The sequence below is a fragment of the Pezoporus flaviventris genome, unplaced genomic scaffold (genome assembly GCF_033815535.1).
Source record: "Pezoporus flaviventris isolate CSIRO_AGI_PZ_B2104156 unplaced genomic scaffold, CSIRO_AGI_Pfla_v1 ptg000226l, whole genome shotgun sequence".
Taxonomy (NCBI): domain Eukaryota; kingdom Metazoa; phylum Chordata; class Aves; order Psittaciformes; family Psittacidae; genus Pezoporus; species Pezoporus flaviventris.
Genome location: NW_026892774.1, coordinates 117,412 through 141,277, shown reverse-complemented (window position 1 = coordinate 141,277; position 23,866 = coordinate 117,412). Strand labels below are relative to the sequence as shown.

The following is a 23,866-nucleotide window of genomic DNA, read 5'->3' as shown; positions in this document are numbered from 1 at the left end:
AAATTTATTTAGAACAGAAAATCTGGTAGCTGCAGACAGGAATTTATACTTAAACTATCTTTGTGAGAAAGCAGTTTCTTATACTAGATGCTTTGGTCACTGGAAAACTCATTATATTATTTAATGGATGTAAGGTAAGCTCTGGATGTCCCAAAAAAAAAAAAAAAAAAAGAAAAAAGATGAACATTGTCAATTAGCAAAGTAATCACTTTTTGGCACAGATACTGTAATGAATTTTCCATCATTTAAAGTCAGCTCTGTGTACCTCTCTGAAAATGTGAGACAGTTAACCAGCTATCAGTTTGTTGGAAAAAATACAGGTTAGATTTTAGGTTGTTCTAGGTACTGGTCTTCTGTTGTCTTATAAACATATGACATTTTGCACCACCACTACTTCCATTTTCATCAGGCAAAATATCAAAATCTTAATGCTTTAGACTACAGGAAGCTTAAATTTGGATCCACAGGTGATTCTCACTGGTATTTCAATAGCAATCTGAACTCAGTCTGAACAAAACTAAATCTTTCAAAATATCTGGATGACAATTCTTCACTTTTATCCACCTTCTCTTTTCCCAATACCTTTAGCAAAGCTGCAACAGCCTCCTGGTTAGCATTTCGAACATCCTCTCCATTCACTGTCAGTATCTGGTCTCCTTGCATCAATCTTCCATCTGCATCTGCTATTCCTCCTTTGACGATGTCTGACACAAACACCCCTGTATCATTTCTGCAAATACACACATGGAGTTTGCATTACAGCATTCTTTGAGGCCTATTTTTATGTCTCAGTTTTCTATTGAGTAATGTTGCACTAGCTCCTCTAGAATGGCTAAATAGCTTAAGCACAAAAATTACAGATATGGCCTTCAAGCCCACAGGATCTAAGCACCTTGCTGAGTACGCTGAGCATACCCAGCAAGTTCCAGATATTGACTCTCCAGGTACATTCATACCTTTTCCCAACAATACTCAGCCCAAGGCCTTTGCCAGGCTTCTTCTGGAGCTCTATATTGAGTATGTCATACATGTCTTCTTCCTTGTACTGGGCCTCGTCTCTGTATACAGTCAGACGAACTTTTTGCGGAGTCTGTCGGAGGACATTTATCGCTTCATCATGTGTGGCATTCCTGAGGTCAATTCCGTTCACCTGCAGTGAAAACATACAAAGTATGCAGGACCTTTCAGCAGACAAACAAAAGATGCCTAGGTAGCAAATGATAGCAAGTGATCAAAGAAATCACTGCACCTCTAATATCTGATCCCCAGCCCACAGTCTCCCATCTTTAGATGCTGCTCCTTCTTCATATACTTCATGGATTATAATTGCTCCCTGTGAATGCATAAAACAAAAATAAATTGCCTGTTGAAAAAACATGCCCTTACTTTGAACCAAGAGCAACTGAAAATTCCTACTATAATTCATCAGTGATAAACAGAACAGTCAGATGTATGATAAACAGATCACCAAAATATTAAAGGAGGTAAGTTATTCTTTCAATTTTAAAAGACCTTTCCCTCTCTTCTGCCCCCCAACTGGTATTTTTGGTATCTTTCTATAAATGCTAGAGAAACAGATGAAGAAAAAATCTTTTATCAGACATTTTAATTTCATTATTGTTATTTCACTTCAGTGACAAATGTGTTTTTACAACCAACCAGCAAAGTGTCTGCTCCTCCAACAATGCTAAGACCAAGACCAGTCCGCCCTTTGGAGATATCGATGGTTGTTTCACATCCAGGAATGATAGGACAAGTAGCTGGGTCAGAGACTAATGTGGCTGGAGTTGACGATCTGCTTGTGTCTGAAACAATTAAACATCCTCGTTACAGTAAGATGGCTTGGTATTAGAAAAGTGACTTTAAACCAGCATTTTGAAAGCCCACTGACAGCTATACAGCAAGAGCTGAATAGATGACCTACAAAGAAGGATGGTGCCAGCTCTCTGCTCCCCTCAGACAAGCACTGCCCTGTAGTTTAAGTCACAACTGTCCAATTTTTATACCACCAAGTATCTAGATCACAGTCTGGATAGCCAAAGAAGCTATTGTACACAACAGTTTCTATTTAGGACACAAATTAAACACCAGTACTAGCAACTATGTAATGTAGACCAGAGACAAATGAGGTACATAATATGTATTAAAAACATGAACTCAGGGATTTCAGCCCTGCACTTTTGTCTTATGTTAAGTCAAGGTCCATCTAACTAAATATTTCATCTCAGACAATGAGACGAATAAGAAAGATAGTTAAGTATGAATCAACTGTAGTGATATTTCACAAATCCATGATCAAGTCAAATGCTTTATACAATCACTATTTAGTGGCATTCGAAAAGAAATTTTAACTGACACATCTTTTGGAAGCTGTAAATTTTGTGGTGCAAATATTTATTCTCAGTGCAAGTATTTATGCAGCAATTTATCTGTAAATTCAGTATCTCTGGTCTGTCACAAATGGGTCTTTGCTTTAGCATTTTAGTCCCTTTGTACCCTTCACAGAAAAAAAAAAAAAAGAAAAACTAAAAATAATAGGAGGGGATATTGTGTTGCAACTAAAGGAAAGAATCAGCAATAGAAATGTCTGGGATATTCAGATTATCTCTGCTACTTATGTCCCCTGTGCTTGAAAGAAACACCAAAATTACTTTTTTTTTCCAAAAGGTAGAAACAGGTATCTAAATCCTTTTGAGGCACTTTAAAAGGCACTAATTAAAGGAAGTTCCACTGAAACTAAGAAAGGACTTGACCATTCAAGTATATGGCTTTATGTTAGACAAATACTTACAATGGGTCCTGCAGGAAAAGTAAGCCTTGGCCTCTGAAGGGGACCAGGAAGCCAGTTAAGACTCTTTAAGGATAAAGCTTCTGTGCAAGTATAGAACAGGTTACTCTACTGCTCTGTTACACAAGTTCTTTGTGTATATGATGACTTCATGCTTAGTTCGAGCTAAGTACAGGAGTCAAGGCTAAAGTATAGTACTTCTGTCCAGAACACATAAAATGCATATGAAATACGTGAACTGAAGAACTGGACTGGAGTCTGGGTATGAAAAATGGACCTCACCTAGACAGCTGCACCAGTACTAGGCCAAAAATTGCCTACATAGTGCTACTGGAAAAAACAAATTGGGGTAGTAGAAATCAAACCAACAGGGGAAAAAATCACTAGAGATGAGTTGCTTATTTAGAAGGAGGCTGGGCTGTTAAGAGAAAACAAGGTGCAGAGGCAGCAAAAACGTGGGCCTGGTAAAAGGAAGCAGGAAAATAAATTATAAAATCAGGTGGAGAATAAAGAGGAGGGAGATCTTCCAACAGTTGGGTTGTGGATGCCTGTAAATGGCAGTGAAGCCAAACTGCAATCACAAATCCCCAAGATGCTGGAGGGAGCACTGCCAAAGTCTCCATCAGGTCTTTATCCCTAAGACTTGCTGTGGCAGGCTAGAGATGGAAGGAATAGACTTGGACAAAGCAATAGATTTCACCCCAAAACTAAACGCAGAAGAGAAGACAACAGAATTATTACTTACCAGGTCTTCTGCGGGTTCTTTATAGTAGTATAACTGCATATCTATACTACTGCTTGTAATAAGCAATAGAAACACGACTTAGTAATACTTCCAGTGATGTACATATAAACTGTGATATGTGCACAATTAAGTTATTATCAGCTTCTTAGTAGTGTAGTGCTTAACTGATAGCTATCATCAATCAGACATCTTGATTCTCCATTCTAAAGGGGGAGAGTCAAATGTGGATAGTTATAACTGGCAAGACAGTCTCAACCATTCCCCTGTTCTAGGAAAGATGAGATGGCTTTTCTCCCTCAGTAAAAGGAATGCCTCCCATTTAGTTTCAGACAACCACAACAGAGGCACCTGCTGTGCAGCCTTTGTGAGGGAGGAGGAAATTCACCCATCCTCCTGCCTCAGTAACAGGCCAGTGAGAACACAAGAGGCAGGTCTTTGGTGTGATGCCTCACTGCTTTTGTAAGATGGATTTGTAATTCAAAAGTACTAGAAAATGCAACTCAGAACACAGCTGAGAGCATACAAAAAGAGAGAACTTGTTTACAGGCTGGGTCTTTTTTTTTATGTCACAAGACAGACATGTAGGGAGAACCTTACTTTTCACGGCTTCTGGTTCTGGTGAGCTGGAAGAGGGAAGACTTGCTGGTGGCTGCATACTCCTCCTCTCTGCTGGGGCAGTACTGGGAGGAACTGGTGCTGCAGTCAGGCTATCTGTCTCCACTGAGTTGATTGTAAGCCTCACCATAGTTTTGGATGTCTTCAGCAGATTAATAAACTGAATGACAAAGAGAAAAGCTGGTGAAGAGTGTAACTGCACTGTTCAGTTATAAAACAAAATGCAGCAGAAGAGTTGTTCTGCACACTGGAGCTACAAGTCACAATCCTGCAGGTTTTCTTGGTAGTGACCAAGACAAATATTAATGTTTTTTATAAGAAACAGCTATAGACACAACTGTGGGCCAGTTAGCTGATGTTAATCAACTAGCTTCCTTGAAACTTCACCAAACTACCCCAGATGACAATGCATTAGTCTTCAGATGGCTTCTTTGGACAATATACTATGTTTATAGCAATTATTAGAAAAATCGTAAAACTTATGTCTTTTAATGATTGGAGATGCCTGGTTCTGATACCACAGAATTCAATGCCAAAACATCTACTGATTAAAATAAAAGTGCTACTGCCATCCTAGCTCCTTCATCAGACACACAGCTAGAAGAAAAATCTGAAAATATTACCTGAACTATGGGAGGGAGAGAAGGAACTAGGGTGTAACACAAAGTCTAGGTTAAAAGGATACTGAAAAACCTTTAAAATCAACTACCATCTCACAAAAAAGACACCAAATCCTCCTGAGATTTGACATTTCAGTAGAAGTATTTTCAGAAATTACCTACTTAGTCTTTCTGTCTCATCTCTTAAAGCCTACTTACTTCCCTGCAGACAACTTCACTATCTCTTACTCACTCCTTCTGAGACAGCAGTGCATCCAAGAGTAAGATGAATGCTCTCCTAATTCCCCTTTTAACAAATAGAAAGTAATCTTCTCATGACAAAAGAGTCACTTTTCTTTGTAGCAAGGCAGAAGCTAGCAAAATGCTCTCCTTGATTCACAGAAAACTCAAACTTAGTGTGTAGAGACAGAAATAATCTTGTTATTTAGGAAAGGAGATTGTTTTTTCCAAAGGGCTGGATTATCAGGCCTGGAATACAATGAGGCCATTATTACAGACACTCCCCACATATAAGCACAGTTCACGATCTGTTTACCACTGATGTAACTCACACACGTAAATTTACAGGTATTAATTTTTGCTGGTTCTAATACCTTCGAAGTTGAGCAGCTATGAAAAATGCATTATTGACCAATAGTCCATGGCTTTCTCTCACAGCTAAGTGCCTCTCAATCACCAGACATGAACCACAGGGAAAACAAAAATCACAACTGTAGCACAGAGATAGATGATTCATGTAGTGCATTAATGTAAAATAGCAGCTTAGCTTTAAATTCAGGCTTTAGCTAGTTCTGCAGTAGTTTCCTTATCCAGATAATGCCTGCAGAACTTTTTTTTTTCAGCCAGCTTTGAAAATGAACAGAGTATAGCCACAAAAACCTTACTCTTTGTTTAAGGCACAGTCACCTTCTACATTAAGGGCTGTGATTTCTGCAACATTACTGACAGTTCAGAATCACCTTTTCTACTGGATATCCCACAACAATTTCATCATCCACTGCCAGGATCCGATCTCCAACTTTGATTCGTCCATCCTGGAAAAAAACATAGAATGAAAACTTTGAGCTCTGGATGCTACTTCAACAGACATTTTTCATTCTTTATGGATTTTAAATGTTTAGATTTTAAATGTTTTATGTGGATTTTAAATGTTCTCACACCTTTGCTGCTGCACCATGATCTGTTAAACTCTTAATAACTACTCCATGAATTGTGTCGTCTTCGCTAATGGCAATTCCAAAGCCTCCTTGATCCTGGGGCAAATAGAAAAAAGCAAATGGTTAGGTACTGCATTTATCAAAATATAAGAATATACATTCACTAAATAATATGCCAGTTCATTTACTTTGAACAACAATAGCAATGATTTTACCTGAGGCTCCACCACCAGCTGGTTAACAAAAGGTTTGCAAATAGGGCAAGTGGTGACTTCTTCAGAGACACAGAGCAACTCGCGAATTTATGTGAATTTAAAGAGACTCATGAGGTTGCCAAAGTCATTATGTCAGGAAAACTTTGGGGTCCGTTCACAAAAGACCTTTAGAAACCTCTTCTGACTTCCAGTAAGTTTGTTTGCCATAAGTCCATTACAAAAAAGCAAGCTAGTGCACAGAAATATGGCTGATGTAAATTTAATTTTCAGCATATACCTTAGGGAGCTCCACATACTGAATGTTTTTACAGGAACTGAAGTCAGAACAAGCACTGGAGTCTGCAGCAGTGATATCAATCTAGTAGAAAACGAAAACGTAACTGTGAGCAATAATATTCAATATTTTTCCATCAAAATAAAGTAGCACACAAACGTTTAAAGTGGGTCTGGTTATTTTCTGGATTCATTTAAACTGCTGTTTAATGGAAATATTAGATTAACTTCATAGTTTAGACGAATATAAAATAGAACAGAATTGAGCACAGCTGTACTAAATTTAGCAGGTTTACTAAAACCTCACTTATTTTTCCCTTGGATTTCTTTTTATTTTGTAGTATTTGCCAAGCAAAGAGGGCAATCCCCTATCCAGAACAATATTAATATCTTAGTCAATGAGAGAAACAAAAATTTACTTTACCTCTGGAAGAGTCCCTGAGGTACACTGTGAAGCCTCTACTGACTTTGCAGGGCAAACAGCCATCTGACTTACTGCATCTTTATTCCTACAATAGATTTAGTTAAGAAATGTAGTGAGAATGTAGTAATACAGCACCGTATTTCTTAGAACAAGTTTAAGTCTAGTGTTTTCCTTTATTTCTGGCACTCACATTGCAAATATCAAAACCAGAAAACACAAGACACATTTAACAACTACCAAGAACTGGGTTCAAAAGGATAACTACCTTAACCAAAATGAAAACTAAACCAGAAATACTCTGTGCAAAATTTGAGAATATTTAAAATAAACCTTTTTAGGCAGATCTTTAACCAGAACTTACCTGATAAAGATTATTTTTACTTTAGATGGTGCACACTTGATTATTGAGGAAGCATTCTGATGAGTCCTTCCATAGAGTATTTGCCCATTTATCTACATAAAGAAAGGCAGCAATTATTTCCCCCAAAATTTTAATTCCCTTATTTTTTAAGCTTTAAATAAATCCATTATCCCACATCACTAAAGAAGCAATTATATTGAAATAGCAGAGTATATTGTGTGCAGTTTTTACTCCCTTCTTCCAGCATAAAATTCCTTACAGTTTGATTTCAGACTAACACTGTCACAGTGCTAAAAATGTCATTGTCTGAGTTACACCAGGTTGACTTGGCACTTCAACTATTTCCACTTGCCATTGATCACCTCATGACTGATGTAGTGGTAAAGCAGGGCCATGGGAAATTCTAACCGTAACAAATAAATGGATCGCTTATACCCAGCAATGAGATATTATTTACCAAATCTCAGCTCTGAGCTAGTCACTTTATACAGGAGTCTGAACATTTGTGCATTTACAATGTGAAGGTCTGATGTGACAATCATTGTCTTCATTTGACAGAGTAGACTCATTGAAACCCCTTGAAGCTTAGATATGATTCAAGCTATCAGCAAATTCACTTACATTTTTTTTTTAAGTTGCATTTCTTAGAAATAGAAAACTACAGTGCAGAATTCCACTCTAGGAAATGAGAAATGATTAGAAAAGGACAGTTTGGACCTACACAAAGGGAAAATAATGCAACACGTACTGAGTTAGTACTAATAGAAGCAAAGTAGTGGCAAACAGTGAGCAACAGATGCAAGACACTGAACTGAGGGTTGAAGCTGTGTCCACCAGGCACAGCCACAGGGATACTGAGTCTTGTGATCTACACTGGAGGTGACAATTCAGTGTTTGACATGGGCTTGTGAAGAACCAGGTAAGGCTGTCTGCTGGCAGATGGAGCATGGCCTACCACAGCTGAGGGACAGCTACTTGGGAACATAAGGAGCAAGCTCAGATGTCTCCTCTCAGAGGAGGTTGAGACAATCTCTTGGCATCAGGTTTACAGCGTAGACAGCAAGAAATCACATGAGAGCAGACTCAGACAGACATGTTTCAGTGGGTCCAGAGGATACTCAGTATCTGCAACATCAAGGTTTAAAACAAAACCATATCCATTTAACTGATTCAAGAGAACCATCTAGCAAGTAACACTGGACCCTGTAGCGATTAGGTCCCTCCATGAGACTGGGTCCACAGCACCACAAATCTCTTACTTTGACTCCTAGTCTGCAACTGCCAACTTACATTGTTTACACTCTCTGTGTCTCCCTCAAGCTTTGCTCAGTCTCACCACTGCCTCCCTGTACCATCTTCCCAGCACAAGCTCTAACACCTCCACGCACAGTTCTGAAGTTACACAAAGCACTTCTGTGAGGTAATGTTACCTACTGCTACCAGAAAGCATCAGAAAAGCTATAGCAGAGAATACATCTGCAACTATCATCAACTGAACTGTGGTAATATAAAAATGGACTTTATGCTCATATACATATTGGGAATACACTTTCAGTGGTTAGGTCTGTCCATAAGGCCACTAGTAAACAGCTCCAAAGTGTCCTGAAATAAAAGTCCATAATACAGATGGATCTGTTCCTGTTTCTACAATTTAAATTCCACTGTATATGTTACACAATATAAAAATATTCTGTCATCATACTTCCAGGAGACAGAGAAGTAATTGGAAAGTCTGGAACACTCCACAGATGCAGGACTAATGGACTTTTAATTATTTTCCATGGTCTGCAATATATTGCCCTTCCATGCATGTCCATAACCCAGAAACTGTTGTCATCCCTCATTTTTGTCCATTTTTAAAGCACATGTATTAGTACTACTATAACCAACTGCAACTGTCTGGCAAACAATGGAATGAAAATCTGGTAGCATTGTGATGTCAACTTGGATAACTTGGGGGATTTCAAAGCCCACTGAGGAACATCCACCCTGCAGCAAGAATCAAATATTTTAATGCATTTTAAGTTGGATTTCAGTAGAAATTGCAAAAACTCACCTCTAGTAACTCATCTGCAATCTGTAACCTGCCATCTTTGCCAGCTGCTCCATTTGGATCAATTCCCACTATAAAGACACTCATCCTGGATCGGTCTTTGTTACCAGCAAGACTAAGTCCCAGACCTGTTCTTCCTTTTTCCAGTTCAATCATGTGCAGCTCCCCGGGCAGACTTCCATAGCGCTGCACAGTCTTTTCTAAATGTAAAAGTGTGGGCAGCAGAAGTTGGATTTATATTGGAGAGGTTCACAAGTCACCTACAGAGTCAAGATCAGTGTCCAGTGGGCAGTATCTTATAGAAGAATACCAAACTGAGTGAGAAAATTTTAAGTGCACACCACACTTTCTTTTAAGCTAAGCCTTAGGTGACTTGTAACAATACTTCTAGTTCCTTGTTTTCCTTCTAACTTCAGAAAAGATTAAAACCTCCCTTAAAAAAATAAATTAACAAAAAAATGCAATAATCTTCCCTCCAGTAACAATTTCAAGTAACAAAAGCTATCACACCAATTACTGCCATCAGCTACCTGAAGTACACTGAAAATCTTCAAGGCACCCTGCATGTGAAACAATGAATTTGGATGATGAAGGAAAACAGAGATTGGAATGCAATGAAGGCAAACAAATTACTTTCATATTTCATTACGTGCATCTGACTAAGCACAGCTGAAAACTGACAAGCACACTTAACACCCAAAACGGAAAGCACATAAAATGAAGTAGTTCAAACTGGATCCCCCCGTATCTTCTGCTACAGTGCTATTTCAACACTGAGTATTTAAAACATTGTCATATAGGATAAACTTACTCCAGCTGTAACCAAACTCATCCTCCTTATCCCCATCCTCTGGGACTCTGCTAGAAGATGGCTGTGCGATATCACAGCTCATTCCTGAAAATGCTGAAGGTGGGGGCACAGGCAAGTTACACAGTGAAGTCTTTTCTGGTTCTAAATCAGACTGACCAAATACCTGTGGAAAATAAGAAAAACACAGAGATTAAGCAGATGCAGACTCTGTGTAGGGCAAACTAGTATACAAAAATGTCAAATGGCAATGACTATGGCTTTGAAGTTTAAATACCAAGCAGCTAGAATTCTAAATTAGTAATACGGCACAGAAAGGCTGCAAGAGATCAAAGATGGAAACAAACACCAGGCAAGGCAAGAGATAACATCACTCCAAAATGTATTCAGAAGCAAACAGACCTCACAATAAAAGCCCAATTCAGTAAAGTTTTATGTGCCACTTTACATTTCACAAAAAATCTCTAATGAAGACTCAATTTTTTTTTTTTAATGCCATATCTGTAAGAGACTTCTACTTAATTTTGTTTTTAAAAGCTACTGCACATAATTTTTTCCTATCATATGCTTTGGAAGCCAAATAGGAGGAAAGGGAAAGGAAACAAAGAACTTGGTGCTTTCAAAAAATGTCCTCAGAAAAAGAGAAAATAACTGGCATATTAAGTGAAAGGACAATTTAAAAATAAAAGGAACAGAAAATATCTGGACTTTTTCAGTCTTATTTACTGGTTTCCTACAAGCTGCATGGGGGAGATCAAACAAAGGAGGATACAGATCAAATCATGAAGGAGACAAATACTTTTGGTCTTCATGCACATGGTCTATCCATATTCACAAAAAGTTTAAAAATGTTACTACATGACTACTGCAATATAATGGTTAAACACCCAAATCCAGAATCTGGCAAGCCTCCATTCAAGTCAGTTCCCTGAGGAATAGGAGTCTGATTAGGGATTTGGCTAAGGGTTTGTAATTTATATCATTATGGCTTGCTCAGAGTAAACACGTAATATGAAACTTGCATCTGAGTATCATCATTCTGAAGCCTATGCATATTCAAGAGACCAAGAGATTTTGATATTTGGCAGATCAGCAGCTGATGCAAAAACCAAAGACCTTAGTTGAAAACAAAGTATTTTTCTAACACTAGGATTTTCAGGTGTTGCCCCAGCTTCATAGGCCTGTTCTCATCATTTCAGCTTTCATTACGTCCATTAGCTTAAGTCTGAACATATGGTGTTTCTGGGTACTGAAAACACTGAGACTTCTTCACCAGAGGAAACAATGAAATGGATAACAACATACACCTTGGGAAACTCCAATCTGCCTTAAATTAAAGGCATTGAAAAAAAATAGAAGGTTACCAATTTAGTCACACCGAAATTTAAGGAAGGTCTCATCTCCCAAGGAAAATGAGTTACCTTCATTCTCTGTATACCTGAAAGATTTAAAGAAAATGCCTTATTTCTTATTTCCTTCTTATTTCCTTCATTCTGCTTCTGCTCAGAAAAAAAAAAAAAATAAAAAAATTCTTTTCATAGAATCACAGAATCATAGAATGGTTTGGCTTGGAAAGGACCTTAAGATCATCCAGTTCCAACCCCCCATCATGGGCAGGGACACCTCACTCTAAGACCATGTCACCAAAGGCTCTGCCCAGCATGGTCTCAAACACTGCCAGGGATGGAGCATTCACCACTAAATTCAGGAACTTGTTCTAGGAGCTTAACTAAGAAGTCATTAAATGTCAAAAGTGTGATAAGTTTTAATATGGCACCCAAGCCAATCATTTTATAAAAAAGCATATAAATGCTATATGATTTTTTGTATCATATCAGTCACATTGATCTGTGCTTGAAATTTAAGGCAATGTCATCCAGCTCAGATGATACATTGCATCACAAAACTTCATGTAGGCATTATTTACAGTTTATACTCTAAAACATGCTAATCATTACAGGGCAGAAATAAACCCAACTAAAGCACCAAAATTCTAGCAAAGACATTATTACCCATCAGAATAAGAGCTGGATGGAAACGGTATTTAGTAACATTCACGGCAATTTTTCATAAATCAAAAATTCATGTATCCACCATGGAGAGAATTTGGTGACAGACTTCTACATCAAGAAGAGGTGAAGGGGAGAGCAGTTCTAGAAACACAGATTTTTCAGAGTTCTTCCTGGAGTTTTAACTAGAAACCTACATTACATACATAAAAAATGAGGAAATAGAGGGTGAGAGCAGAACAGATCAGCAGACCTTACAGTAGTCTCTGTGTTATAAAATGAAAAGATACCACTTTAGCAGTACTCCTGGTGAGGATTTATGGCTGACAGATTAGCATTTATGAACTGCAGTCACCACGATCTGACAATAAAATGTTTCCTTCTGTACCTCTGTGCAAGAGTACACAAATCTGAACATGTCTGATGTTCAAGGAAATGCTGAAACCATAGTAAAAGCAAGCCTCCTTTGTGAGGAGTGTTAAAAGGGTGTTGCAATAGCATTCGGGTGGAGGGGACCATGTCCTGGCTTCAGAATACAGCCTGCCACACATGCACCATCGCAGCAGAGGCTGGCCCCAACAATTTGCACACACATAAGACTTTCACTCCCTGAATCGGGCCACGCATGAAAAACCTAAAATGCTTGTAACTCATGAAATACTTTCAGTGGTCAATGGCACAGTATTTCATTTAAAATGCAAAGCACCAGACAGTGCATGAACCCATTTGGCTACCAGGGTCAGTGATCACAGCCAAGCAAATACCAGAAATGTGGAGCAGCATTTGCAACAAAGGAGGCACACACAGAGAAGAAATGTATCACAGGCCATGTACAATGTACAGCACACATACGGTGGGACCCACTCACTGGAATCAAGACAAACCTTGAATGGTGTGGGAGCAAAAGGGTTAGTTGGGGAACAACGGAAGGTAACCCTAATTGGATTCGATACCTCCTACAGTAACAGAAAACAGTAATCCACGTTATAGCACCTTTGGCAATACACAGCATTATTAATGAATAACTCATTATGGTTTCATTTTACTAACTTCAGCAACTTTATTAACTCATTTGTAAATGGACAGAAGTATTTTAGGGGTTACTAAGGACCCTGATTCAGCAAAGTTTCTTACTGTACATGAAGCTTAGTTCAGCAGAAGCGGACAGAGACAACAAAACACCATTCTTAATGTTAAAAAAGGAGCTATGCAGAACCTTCAAAAAATTATGTTTTCTCTACAAATATGTGCAATTTTTTTCAGAAATACTTTTGAAAATATAGAAAGCACAAGCCATCATTTACGTTACACTTCTACTCCTGTTCCTCAGAACTGTAGCAAGCACAAAGATTTCAAAAATACACATGCAATTATACACCACGTATCATAAATGCTTGTTATACATTCAATGTATTAGACAACATGAAAGAACAGACAAAGGGCACACTCACTCCCAAGATGTATAACCAGCTAGGAATTATTAATTCAGAAATGCATGCACGCAAGAATGAAGCTTTTATTTATTACTGTGTTAGAGGTTAAGTCTGTTTCCAATATGAGTAACATGCAGTAAGCACTAACCACAGGAAACAACCAAAAAAAATTCTTTCATATTTCCAAAGATGTCAGCATCCTGTTTATGGTGCATTAAAATAATTTTAAAGAAGCAGAAGAAAAATATTTTCAGCATCACAAAATGAAAGCTGCCGGTGTTGTTTGGGGATTTTTTTTTTTTTTTTTTTCTAATGCAAAACCAAAAAGAGATATCAAACCTGGAAAGTCCTAACCACATGAAAAGAAGATGAAGTACGCAGCAGCAAAACACCTCACACTGATGAGAGAGTTACACTCAGATATCTTACATAAACCACAGGGTCTAATTTTGTAATTGAGAACCTACTCCTTTGGTAGCTCTGATTATAACAGATTTAGTGGTTATGATTAATGGAGCTGGCTTTTTTTTCAACTTCTTCAGAACTTTCTATGTGCATGTGTGTCTGTGGCTTTTTAATTCATGACACAGAAATTCTACTCTCATCAGCACAGTATTTCAGCCAAAATGGTATAAAAGAATTTAAATGCAGACATACTAAGGGCAAAGAAGCACACATATAATGTTTGGTGAGTCAAAGGCAGACAGTGTGTCATCATCCAACCTTGCCAGTGTTGAACTGAGAAGAATCAGCAAACGGGTTAGTGCTGCTGAAGACAGCTGGCCTACAGAAGAGATTGTTCTGCGGGAAAGGCAGGGAAGGGTTCTAAAAGGTAAACATAATAGAAACTAAAGAAAGACATTTTTACATGAATCCTTACTGACTCACAAAACAACATGTATTTAGTTAGCTGTTTGTGCTATCCAGACAAAGTCTGCTTTCTGTACTTCACTACAGACATCTGAAGGTAAGCAAAACTGTATCTGTTCAGTGTTTTCATCAGCTATGTTTAGAAGACCATAAACGAAAAGCCTCTTCCTAACTGTTCTAGCATACAAAGTGCATAAAGTGCAGAATTCAGCAGCCTAAATAATAAAAAAATTACTTCCTAATATTTTATATTTGTACTGTTTTATCCAAGCATCTCAGCATATGGGATACTCTTATACATTAGTTAATTACAAAGTAGTGGTTTTCCCAATTAGAATAAACACAATTCTTTGTAATAATGCAGTAACTTCGTTTTATTTTGAAAGCCACTGATTAATTCTCATTATTTAATTTACCTCCTGTGGTAACACACTGTTTCACAAAAGAGAAGGTTTAGTAATATTAGGCATGTCTAAACAGACTTCATATTTAATAACAACTTTTATAGATCACTTTTTACGTGTCTGCATGCATCTATAATTTTCTGAATTTATAGTTTAATGACACTAAATTCTCTAGTCTTCTCCTAGACCACATACATGAAGACAATACAAGGAACTTCTTTATTGTTATTTAACACAAAATTAGTTTTTATATTTAGACAAAATTAAAGGATTTTAAAATAATTAAAGTATTAATATTCCTTATGCAGCTTTTGTTCTGTATTCTATTTTGAGATGAGAACCTGTTTAATAAAGAGAGAACAGCTCTGATTTTTGCATAATATTTTGGAAATACTGTTCAATACATACTTATAAGTAATTTCTACACTGGGTGTATCCATCTGGCAATTAACCAAATGTTGTAGGACTCTAAGTTTAACACTGCTGGAAAACAAGAAGCATAGTAAACAGAAAGGAATGTGAAAAGTTTGCAGTATCAACTGATATGTTTACATAAAAGTAATTTAATCCAGATACATGCTGCTGTTTAAAAATTATTTTAAAGCATTTTGTTTTCTTAAATGCTCCTAAAAATAGAAAATGCATCCCTAAACATTTGCTCTCAAATATCATTTTGAAAAAAAAAAAAAAAAAATAAAAGAGTAATGTAATTTGGTAAGAACATATGTCTTGGTTCTACGGTATTTTCATCAATGACAAAGTAGAGCTGTGTGTGAATGGTTGCCCAGAGAGGTGGTGGATACACCATCCCTGGAGACATTCAAGGCCAGGCTGGAAGTGGCTCTGGGCAACCTGATCTACTTGAAGACGTCCCTGCTCATTGCAGGGCGGTTGGACTAGATGACCTTTGAAGGTCCTTTCCAACCCAAACTATTCTATGACTCTATGAACAAGGTTTCTTCACTGGCGAGTCAAAGTTAACAGGCAGTTTCCCTATGAGATTTTCTGTTTACACATGCGATTCACATTTGATTTTTATTTTATAAAGGGAAGTTTAGGAAAAGTAATTTGCCAGTGTATTGACCCTGCTATATTTCATTTGTCATCTGCATAAGATTTTAAATTAAATCTTGGTAAAAATTTATGTAACTAAAATAACCATCACAAACATTTTGTTTATAACCAGTGAAATCCCAGTAAAGAGAAAACAAAAGGTCAGCCACAGTAATTCAAAATCTTGCCTTTTGTATTTCGTCATGATGGTAGAACACCTAAAATACTACTGCTAGCTCAAATTCGAATGCTTGAAACAGCACTGTTATTAATGTGCTATTAATGAACCGACTACCATGAGAAAAAAAAAAAACAAACAAAACAGAGCAAGGTTTAGCATGCTTTCTTAAAAAGTCTAGGACAGGAAAAGCAAATGCTACAATAAAGGCTATTTTTTCCTGTTACTGGGTTATTGGGTTTTTGTGTTGTTTTGGGTTATTTCAAAACAAACCCTAAAATAACAGGATTTTTTTATATGTTATTTTTTTATTTAACTAACTTTTGTTCAGCATTTTAATATGTCCAGGATGCTGAAGTATCACAAACTAGGTAGCATTTAATATAGCACAGTGCTGTAACTCAACAAATTACCTGGGACCATAACCATTGTGATAGATTAATTCTTACTCAGAAATACCCAGAGCAGTGTCAGCATGAAATACAGATTTGATGAATAACTTCCTGCCAGAAAAACTATCAGCTAGGTTTTCACAGTTTATTTGCATTTGGGCATTATTCTGGAGTACACTTAGGATCTCTTTACCAACTACAGAAGCCTAAATGAAAAAACAAAGGGAAAGAAACTGACTGGTTAGCAACACATCATTTGAAACTGACTGCCTTGCTAAATACATGGTGTTACCATATTAAATACAGCCACAGTGTGCAGGCAGCTAGCTATCTGGGTCACTGCACATGATGAAGGCAGGAAATTCTCTTGTAAGATCTTATTATAAAAGTACAGATGCAAGTTTCGTAAGATGAAAACAATAAATATAATGCTATTTACAAAGATCACAAAGCAACACACGTACAGTGAGATCACTTGCAATGTTTCTGCTTACAGAGAAAGACGGGTTTGTCAATAAACAGCCAAGAAATAACCTACAAACTTAACAACTGAAGAATAATGAGAACAAAGAAATATAATTAAAAATAGCAAAGGAGCATTCTCTAAAGAAACATAAGTAATGGAATCATTCCCATCCCAAACTGGCCTGAACATTGAGCAGTGGCAGCTTTGTTCACATCACAGCAAATGCAAAAGCCTTACTTTAGTATCTCGAGCATCAACAACCAATAGTCAATAGAGCTTTTCATGCAACTTTACCTTAGATGACTGACGATAAAAGGGGTTAGTAATTTTCTGCCCACAGTGAGCAGAAGCTGAAGAAGGGCTATAAAGAGACTCTGGCTGGGGAACAAGAGTTATAAGACAACTAGTAAATAAACATGCAGCTTACACAGACTCTACAATGAGGAAGTTTAATTTCTAGTGATGCAAGCAACTTATATTAAAACTCAGTAACTTTTGTCTGCAATGTCCATGCAGCTTAGTGATGGAAAACTTTCGTGTACTTCTACGTCCTTTCATTAATGTCCAATGAATTTTTTAACAGGTGCTGTATTTCTGCATGCGTTCCTCGGACATGCTGTCAATCTCTAAGAGCTGGGTTTATTAGACTCCTACTCTGCCCCCCAACAAATTATCTTTCTTGAGGCTTTTCAAAATAGTTTGAGGACGGCGTGCTGGAGGGCAATTCCAAATCCAAATCGATTTCATTCTAAATGGAAATAATACTTAAATCAAATATTTATTCCTATAATGGCTGAGATGGAACTTTAAGGATTAAATATCGCATTCCCAAACACCACCACCTTGAACATTGTTTTATCTATTACTATGTATTACATCTCTTTTCATATTCTTTATGCTTACCCTTGGTTTGCTTATAATGCTCTGTACCATAAAGACTACAGGATTGCCTGCCTTCCGTATGGCTTCCACAGCTTGTTCATGGCTGGCATCTCTGAGATCAATTCCATCCACCTGTAATTGGAAGGCCTCATCTTAAAATTGCAAAAAGCTACAAGAATCATGAGTGAGCTTTGTGTTTTGGTTAGGGAACTTTGACTAAAACCTAAGTCCAAACCTTTGTTACTGATGCAAAGGTTTCTAATGACTTAGCCTGAGGTCCCTCACAGACAGGTTTGAGATTTCTAAGAGCACTGAAAGGACATCAAATAAATCTTCTCCATGGTTTTAAAAACAGGATGTCAATGTTCTTGGTTCAGGCTCCATATGTTTTCCCACAAGCAACATAAGAGATATGATAATGTGATAAAGAAAGAGGAAATAAGATAATGTGAAGAAAGTGGTAGCATTTGCCAAATATTGGTTCCTGTAAATCCTATCTTGGAATAAGCTTCCTCCCAGGACATTATGAGATTTACAAACTAAATTGTTAGATGCTGAAGAATCTTTCATTATTGGGTATGACGTCAGTACACTGTACTTCCCCCCCCCCCCTCTTTTTTTTTTCTTTTTTCCCCAAACACAATAAGACAAGTTTAGCTACTAAACACTTTCCACAGAAGGTAAACTTTCAGGTCAGCTGAAAAGCTTTCTCTCTTCTAGAAGAAACAATTTACAAAGAATGATGAAAGACAAATTTTTGATTGGTTTTCTTCATTCCTTTGTATGCACTGATGTGTAAAACAGTTTGCCTTGCGATCCAAGTAAGAGCCATGTTATGGTGAGGGCAGCATCAGTAAAGCATTCTTATAGTGGCCATAATGAAAGCTAGAAGCTAATATATAGAAGTTATTTGTTAGTGGCAATTCTTGGATCAAAGTTATAGAATAAGGATTACCCCTACCTTTTTAATTGCTTAACTCTACCTTAACCTTAACCATCCAATGTAAATAAAAAAAGCACAAAACCAATCTGAGAGAGAAAATTCTACACCTACAAGAAACTGAAAAATTACACTAAGGCACTCTGACACTCCATGAGTGAAATACTGTATGCGCTAGTACAGAAAAGCTTTGATACACCACAGCTGGAGAAACTCAAATAATCTGTTCAGAAACAATCACATTAACAAAGTATTAGTTACTTAATTTCACTCATCAACTCAAACTTCTGCAAGCATCATTGTCAGAAAAAACATGCATTTATAAAAATCCAGGTATACACCTGTAAGTAATGGTTTTTAACATTTTATCAAGGAAATTCCACCTCCCAACTTGTCCTACACTGGAAAATCTTCCACCCTACTGTAGAAAGTCCTATCTATATTAAGATACTATTTCAAGTTCCTTTATAAAGATCTTGCGGCAGAGAGTAAACTGAAGTTTAAGTATCACTGTGTAAAGCCAGCCCAGTCTCAGCTAGAGGAAGAACCACCACTTCCATCACCCTGTTTGTTATATTCTTACTGACAGACAATCAGCTAAGGACATCCGGCAGGGTGTAGGAGTGCAGTTCCTAATGGCCTGATACTGGAGATGAGGTAATGTCTGACTTACGATAAACACCACAGGAAAGACACACTCCTTTCAGTATATTCATTCTTCACATCTTTAAACAAGAAAGCACAAGTGGCTGAATCAACACAGGACTGGCTAAGCCAAACAGAAATCTAGATAAATTCCTCCATGTGACACCACTGGCTAACCTGTCCTCAGGCATGGACACAATGCTCTTAACTTCCTCTGTACCAAATCCAGCTTTCGTCATGTAAGCAGGAAAAAAACTCTCTTGCCCTTAATTCCTGCACAAGTTGCACAAGAATGATGTGATCTGAGTAAGATTAATTAGGAAACAAGCTTGGCATTTATTTGCATGATTTGCTATTCATTAGCCAATATGCAAAGGTAAAGCCTTTTAGCCTCACCAAAGTTAAGTTTTTTCCTACACACGCTGGTTTGAAAACAGGCAGGTAGAACTGCTGGCTTTGTAGCCCCCCATGTGTTTGCTTACAGAGTCCGTCATCTATGCTTTAGGTTGTATATTCAATTTGAACCCGTCTGCACACAAACTTCAGCAGATGGTACTACATACACTCTGTATGGCTCAAGAGGTGCCAGCTGGAGCAATTACACAGCTGTTGGCCCAGGACCACCTCAGAGGCTCCTGAGATGCCAGGGTATTGCAAGCAGAAGGCACTTGGATAGTACCTCCACAATCCGATCTCCGGTTTTTAGCGTCCCATTTTTGCCAGCTGGGCTGTCTTCCAAGATGTGCTTGATAAATATCCCTCTCATCACTTCTCCATTACTCAGGCGGCTCCCCATCCCTCGTCCTCCAACAATGCTGATTCCCAGTGACTTGCTAGGCTCTCTCCAGAGTTCAACCCTGTTGTGACAAAATAAAGACCAAAATAAATGAAAATCTGCTGTAATTATGACAAAGCTGCACAATAGAGACACCTGGATTTGCAAAATATCTTTAAAAAAAAAGAAAAAATCAGAAACAGCTACTCCTTGGAAAGTTGTTTTGGTTGTTTTTTTTTCAGTGAGAGTTATCTACTGGATTGTTCAGAAAGTCTGCAATAGTGTCTGCTGTTTATTTTGGATTCTAATTAAAACTTTTAATACTTCTCTCTGTCTCTTCTTACTGGCTCGCCAGAGAGTCAGTCTATGAAGACAAATTACTAAAGTAGGCAAGAAATTGCAAGATTGCAGCAATTAAGCCCAATGGCAGTAAAAATCAACAGTGAATTACTCCTATAATGCATAACATACATTAAGTGCAGCAATTCTGTTGTTTTCTTATTCATCTTAAAATATATTACAGAATTCAATTTTTTTTTCATTTCAGATGAAATTTTATACTGTGCAACTAGATCTGCACTTACTTTCTGGGCTGGTTCCAGTTACTGAAAGCTGCATTTTGAAGTTCGCTTTCTTCTCCCTCCCCCTCTTCACGTTCTGGAAGCTCTGGGAGTTCCCTGCTGATGAATAGGAACAGCTTTTTATTGTAATGGCTGCTGGTCTGAAGAAAATTCTCCATCTTTCAGCTCTTCTAAAATAAAAGTTATCTTCCTAAATTGTGCGAAGTGTACAGAAAGTGTTACATCTGAGAGAGTTCTATGTGAGAAAAAAATACAGTCTCACCTAACGGTATGTGAAGACAAAAGCTCAAGTGGCACAGTTCCCTCTGTTTGTTGTCCCAAACTGGCCCTGTACTCGTCCAAATTTTCTGCTGGCACATATGTAATACTGCAATAAAATGGCACATGGTTAAAGTAGTACAAGTACTGCTGGTCCTACCTTTGGTGTGTGTGAGGAATGATTATGAGGAAGCCTCTCAAGACTACTTTGTGGAGTCATTGACTTCAAAGCCACAGTGCTGGTATGTTGGGAATAAGTAGTTTGTATGAATCCTTTGTGACTTTGCAACAAATATGCATTTATGGTCAAATTAGGTAGCTGAACAGCACATAATTTTCTGAGGGCTGGCCATCCCATTTTAAGTAAATGGTGTTTGAACAATGACAAGAGTGTAATAGAGACAATCCAGCTTCAATCAAAACAGATTTCTCGTGCAAAAAAGACAAACACTGACAATCTGTGAAATGTGAAGCCCCATTACCATCCTAAATGCTGGCTGAAAATGCTTCTTGAAGTCAGCTTGCAGGAGGTTTTGTGCTTTCCTGGGCAGTTTTGGATCTATTTTAGGTTTCTATGATTTTGGTGAAAAGTATTCCATGGGTCTGGACTTACAAATGTGTTACACCACACCACCTGCACTGCAGGGAGCAATTCCCTGATCAGCTCCTTCCTCCACCACTTCATGCACTCCCAGCCAGCTTGGGACAGTCAGTCAAGTTTCACCAGCCAAATGACATGCAAACTCCAGAAGCCCTGGTGTAACCTGACCTTGTTTGAATGCCAGGAACAGAAATGGCCCAATAGGCTGGGGAGGGGGAAACAAAGAGAAGGAGAAAGATTAAGCCATAAAGAGTATTTCTTAAAAAACTTCCCTCTACAGGCGAAAGGACACCATCATCTAAACTGGGCTACTTAGATGGCCATCCTTTAATGATGCTTTGTCTTCTTAAAAACCCTTAGCTGTTCAATAAGCGACTCAGCTATCAGATGCAAGTCTGCCAAGAAGTAAGGCTGATGGAAAAAGAACACCAAAAAAGTGCCTGTCTGCTCATCTGTCACTCGGTTAAAAAAAAAACATGAACACATTTTCTCACAGAACAGACATGGCAAAAATAAAACAAAAATCTTGACCACTGCACAAGGACATCTAAGCTGCTGAGAAGAGACTTCCTTCAGCTCCAAGTCTAACTTTGAGGCCTCTTCTGTCCATCACTACCTGACTGCCACTAATTCCCCCTCTCACTGGTTTTCTGCTGAATAAAGCAAGCAGAAGAAGGCAGAGCAGATAAACTTTCATATGATTAATGCTGTCTGTCCAAAACATTCTACCAAATTAACCTAAGGATCATCTTATTTGTCTTCTTCATCTGTGCCCAAGCATATTCCCTATCTCCTCTCATATTTACCACATATAGAAAACTGCAGAAGACGGTCATTAAGGAAGTGCCTAGGGTGCTGAATAGGAGGAACTCTCCAGTTCTTTTAATGGACATCTAAACCATTCATACTATCACCAGTTTTTCTCTTCATTAAATCTCTCCCCCTCTTCTGCTTTGGCCTTCTTTCAAACACAGAGGTGTTATGTGCTTGACATACAGTGTTTTCATCTTTAAATGCTGGGGAGTTAACATACACTAGGGAACAAACACTCAGCAAGTCACTGACTGTAATCTGTGTTCCCTAAGGACTTCCCGGCACTGGGAAATATGCAAGATACATAGCATTTATTCTGCAAAGCCGTAGCAGGAAAATGGAGAGAAGACGAAAAAGAGATTTTGAAAATAATCACTACTATTTCTCAACCATCTCCAACTCCACATGTGTTGAACTATAGCAAAGTGCTAGCAGTATGGTCACAAAACACTCAATGTAAGGCACCCCTAATTGTGGCAGGTGGGTTGGAACTAGGTGTTTTTTAAGGTTCCTTCCAACCCAAACCATTCTATGATTCTATGTTTTGGGCAAATGCTGCTGAAGAAGCACCACCCACTAAGCCCATAAGAATACCTTGCCTTTAAAAAAAGCCACAAGATGTGCAAGCTGCATTTCGATAAAAGAAAATGTGTCATTCATCCAGTTACATTCATCATTTTATCCCAATCAAATTCATCAATCTTCACCCTATAAAAATAAGTAAGAAATAATGTATTTTCCCTTGAAAGACAGCTGCAGGAAAGACACCAGAACTGCAAGTAAGATTTCTGCTGGCTATGAGGCTTGGACAATCTCTTTCATGCTTAACTGTAGCTGTAAGCTATTGTTCAAAGCACAGTAAGGACAATGGCAGCCTGCTAAAAATGAAACAGATATGCCCAGATTCAGCCTGGATGCAGACAGTGGATTGTGATCACTGACAGTGGAGTGTCCAACATCTTTCAACTCCTGTCCAGTCCTTCTGTGCAAGGACCATGTAGTGAACAACTACACAGAGCATCAAGCTTTAAAGGCAGTAGTAGTTTTTACCTCATACTTCTATGCAACATCAACATTACAGATCAGGTAAGCAGGAGGCAAACCATATGCACTTGATACCCTGTTGTTTTTCGGTATATGAATAAGTAACTGACATTGTGCTGAGACACGCAAAAGGTATGACTCAAAGTATGCTCTCAACCAACTTTATATATTACTTAGAAACACATCTCAAAAATCTCTCTTAGGTAGCTAAGCTTCCCCTTCTGTGAACAGCATAGAAACTGAGAAGAAAAGACTTCCACTCCACCATTTAAAAAAATGCATTTGAAATTGAATTGAATTACCTAATTGATTTCCACAGATGGAGTCAAATTTAGATAGTATCACTGGCAGCTTTTACATTTTAGCTCTTTGGAAAATGACATTATTTTTATCCTAATACTTAACTACAGTTCTAATTGCCTAATTTTAAACACACAAAGAAATAGTCAACATGTTTTTAACT

The 23,866-nt window shown here is 37.8% G+C and overlaps 1 protein-coding gene across 15 annotated transcripts in view; it reads right to left on the bottom strand.

Annotated features, from left to right (window-relative positions):
- Positions 1-23,866, bottom strand: part of MPDZ (multiple PDZ domain crumbs cell polarity complex component) — a 95,905-nt gene that overhangs the window by 14,352 nt on the left and 57,687 nt on the right. For 4 of the 15 annotated variants that reach the window (XM_061442482.1, XM_061442484.1, XM_061442485.1 and 1 more), the window contains 19 exons: positions 20,950-21,054; positions 20,691-20,786; positions 20,011-20,188; positions 17,768-17,878; positions 17,159-17,242; positions 14,225-14,326; positions 12,953-13,024; positions 10,063-10,225; positions 9,255-9,451; positions 7,199-7,290; positions 6,838-6,922; positions 6,418-6,498; positions 5,929-6,021; positions 5,728-5,802; positions 4,131-4,308; positions 1,660-1,805; positions 1,250-1,333; positions 957-1,150; positions 583-730 (listed from right to left, as the gene is read on the bottom strand). In XM_061442482.1, the coding sequence (XP_061298466.1) occupies positions 583-730; positions 957-1,150; positions 1,250-1,333; positions 1,660-1,805; positions 4,131-4,308; positions 5,728-5,802; positions 5,929-6,021; positions 6,418-6,498; positions 6,838-6,922; positions 7,199-7,290; positions 9,255-9,451; positions 10,063-10,225; positions 12,953-13,024; positions 14,225-14,326; positions 17,159-17,242; positions 17,768-17,878; positions 20,011-20,188; positions 20,691-20,786; positions 20,950-21,054 (2,284 nt within the window). The remainder of the gene's footprint in view (positions 1-582; positions 731-956; positions 1,151-1,249; positions 1,334-1,659; positions 1,806-4,130; positions 4,309-5,727; positions 5,803-5,928; positions 6,022-6,417; positions 6,499-6,837; positions 6,923-7,198; positions 7,291-9,254; positions 9,452-10,062; positions 10,226-12,952; positions 13,025-14,224; positions 14,327-17,158; positions 17,243-17,767; positions 17,879-20,010; positions 20,189-20,690; positions 20,787-20,949; positions 21,055-23,866) is intronic. The other 11 variants (XM_061442483.1, XM_061442486.1, XM_061442493.1 and 8 more) reach the window with 9 other exon arrangements.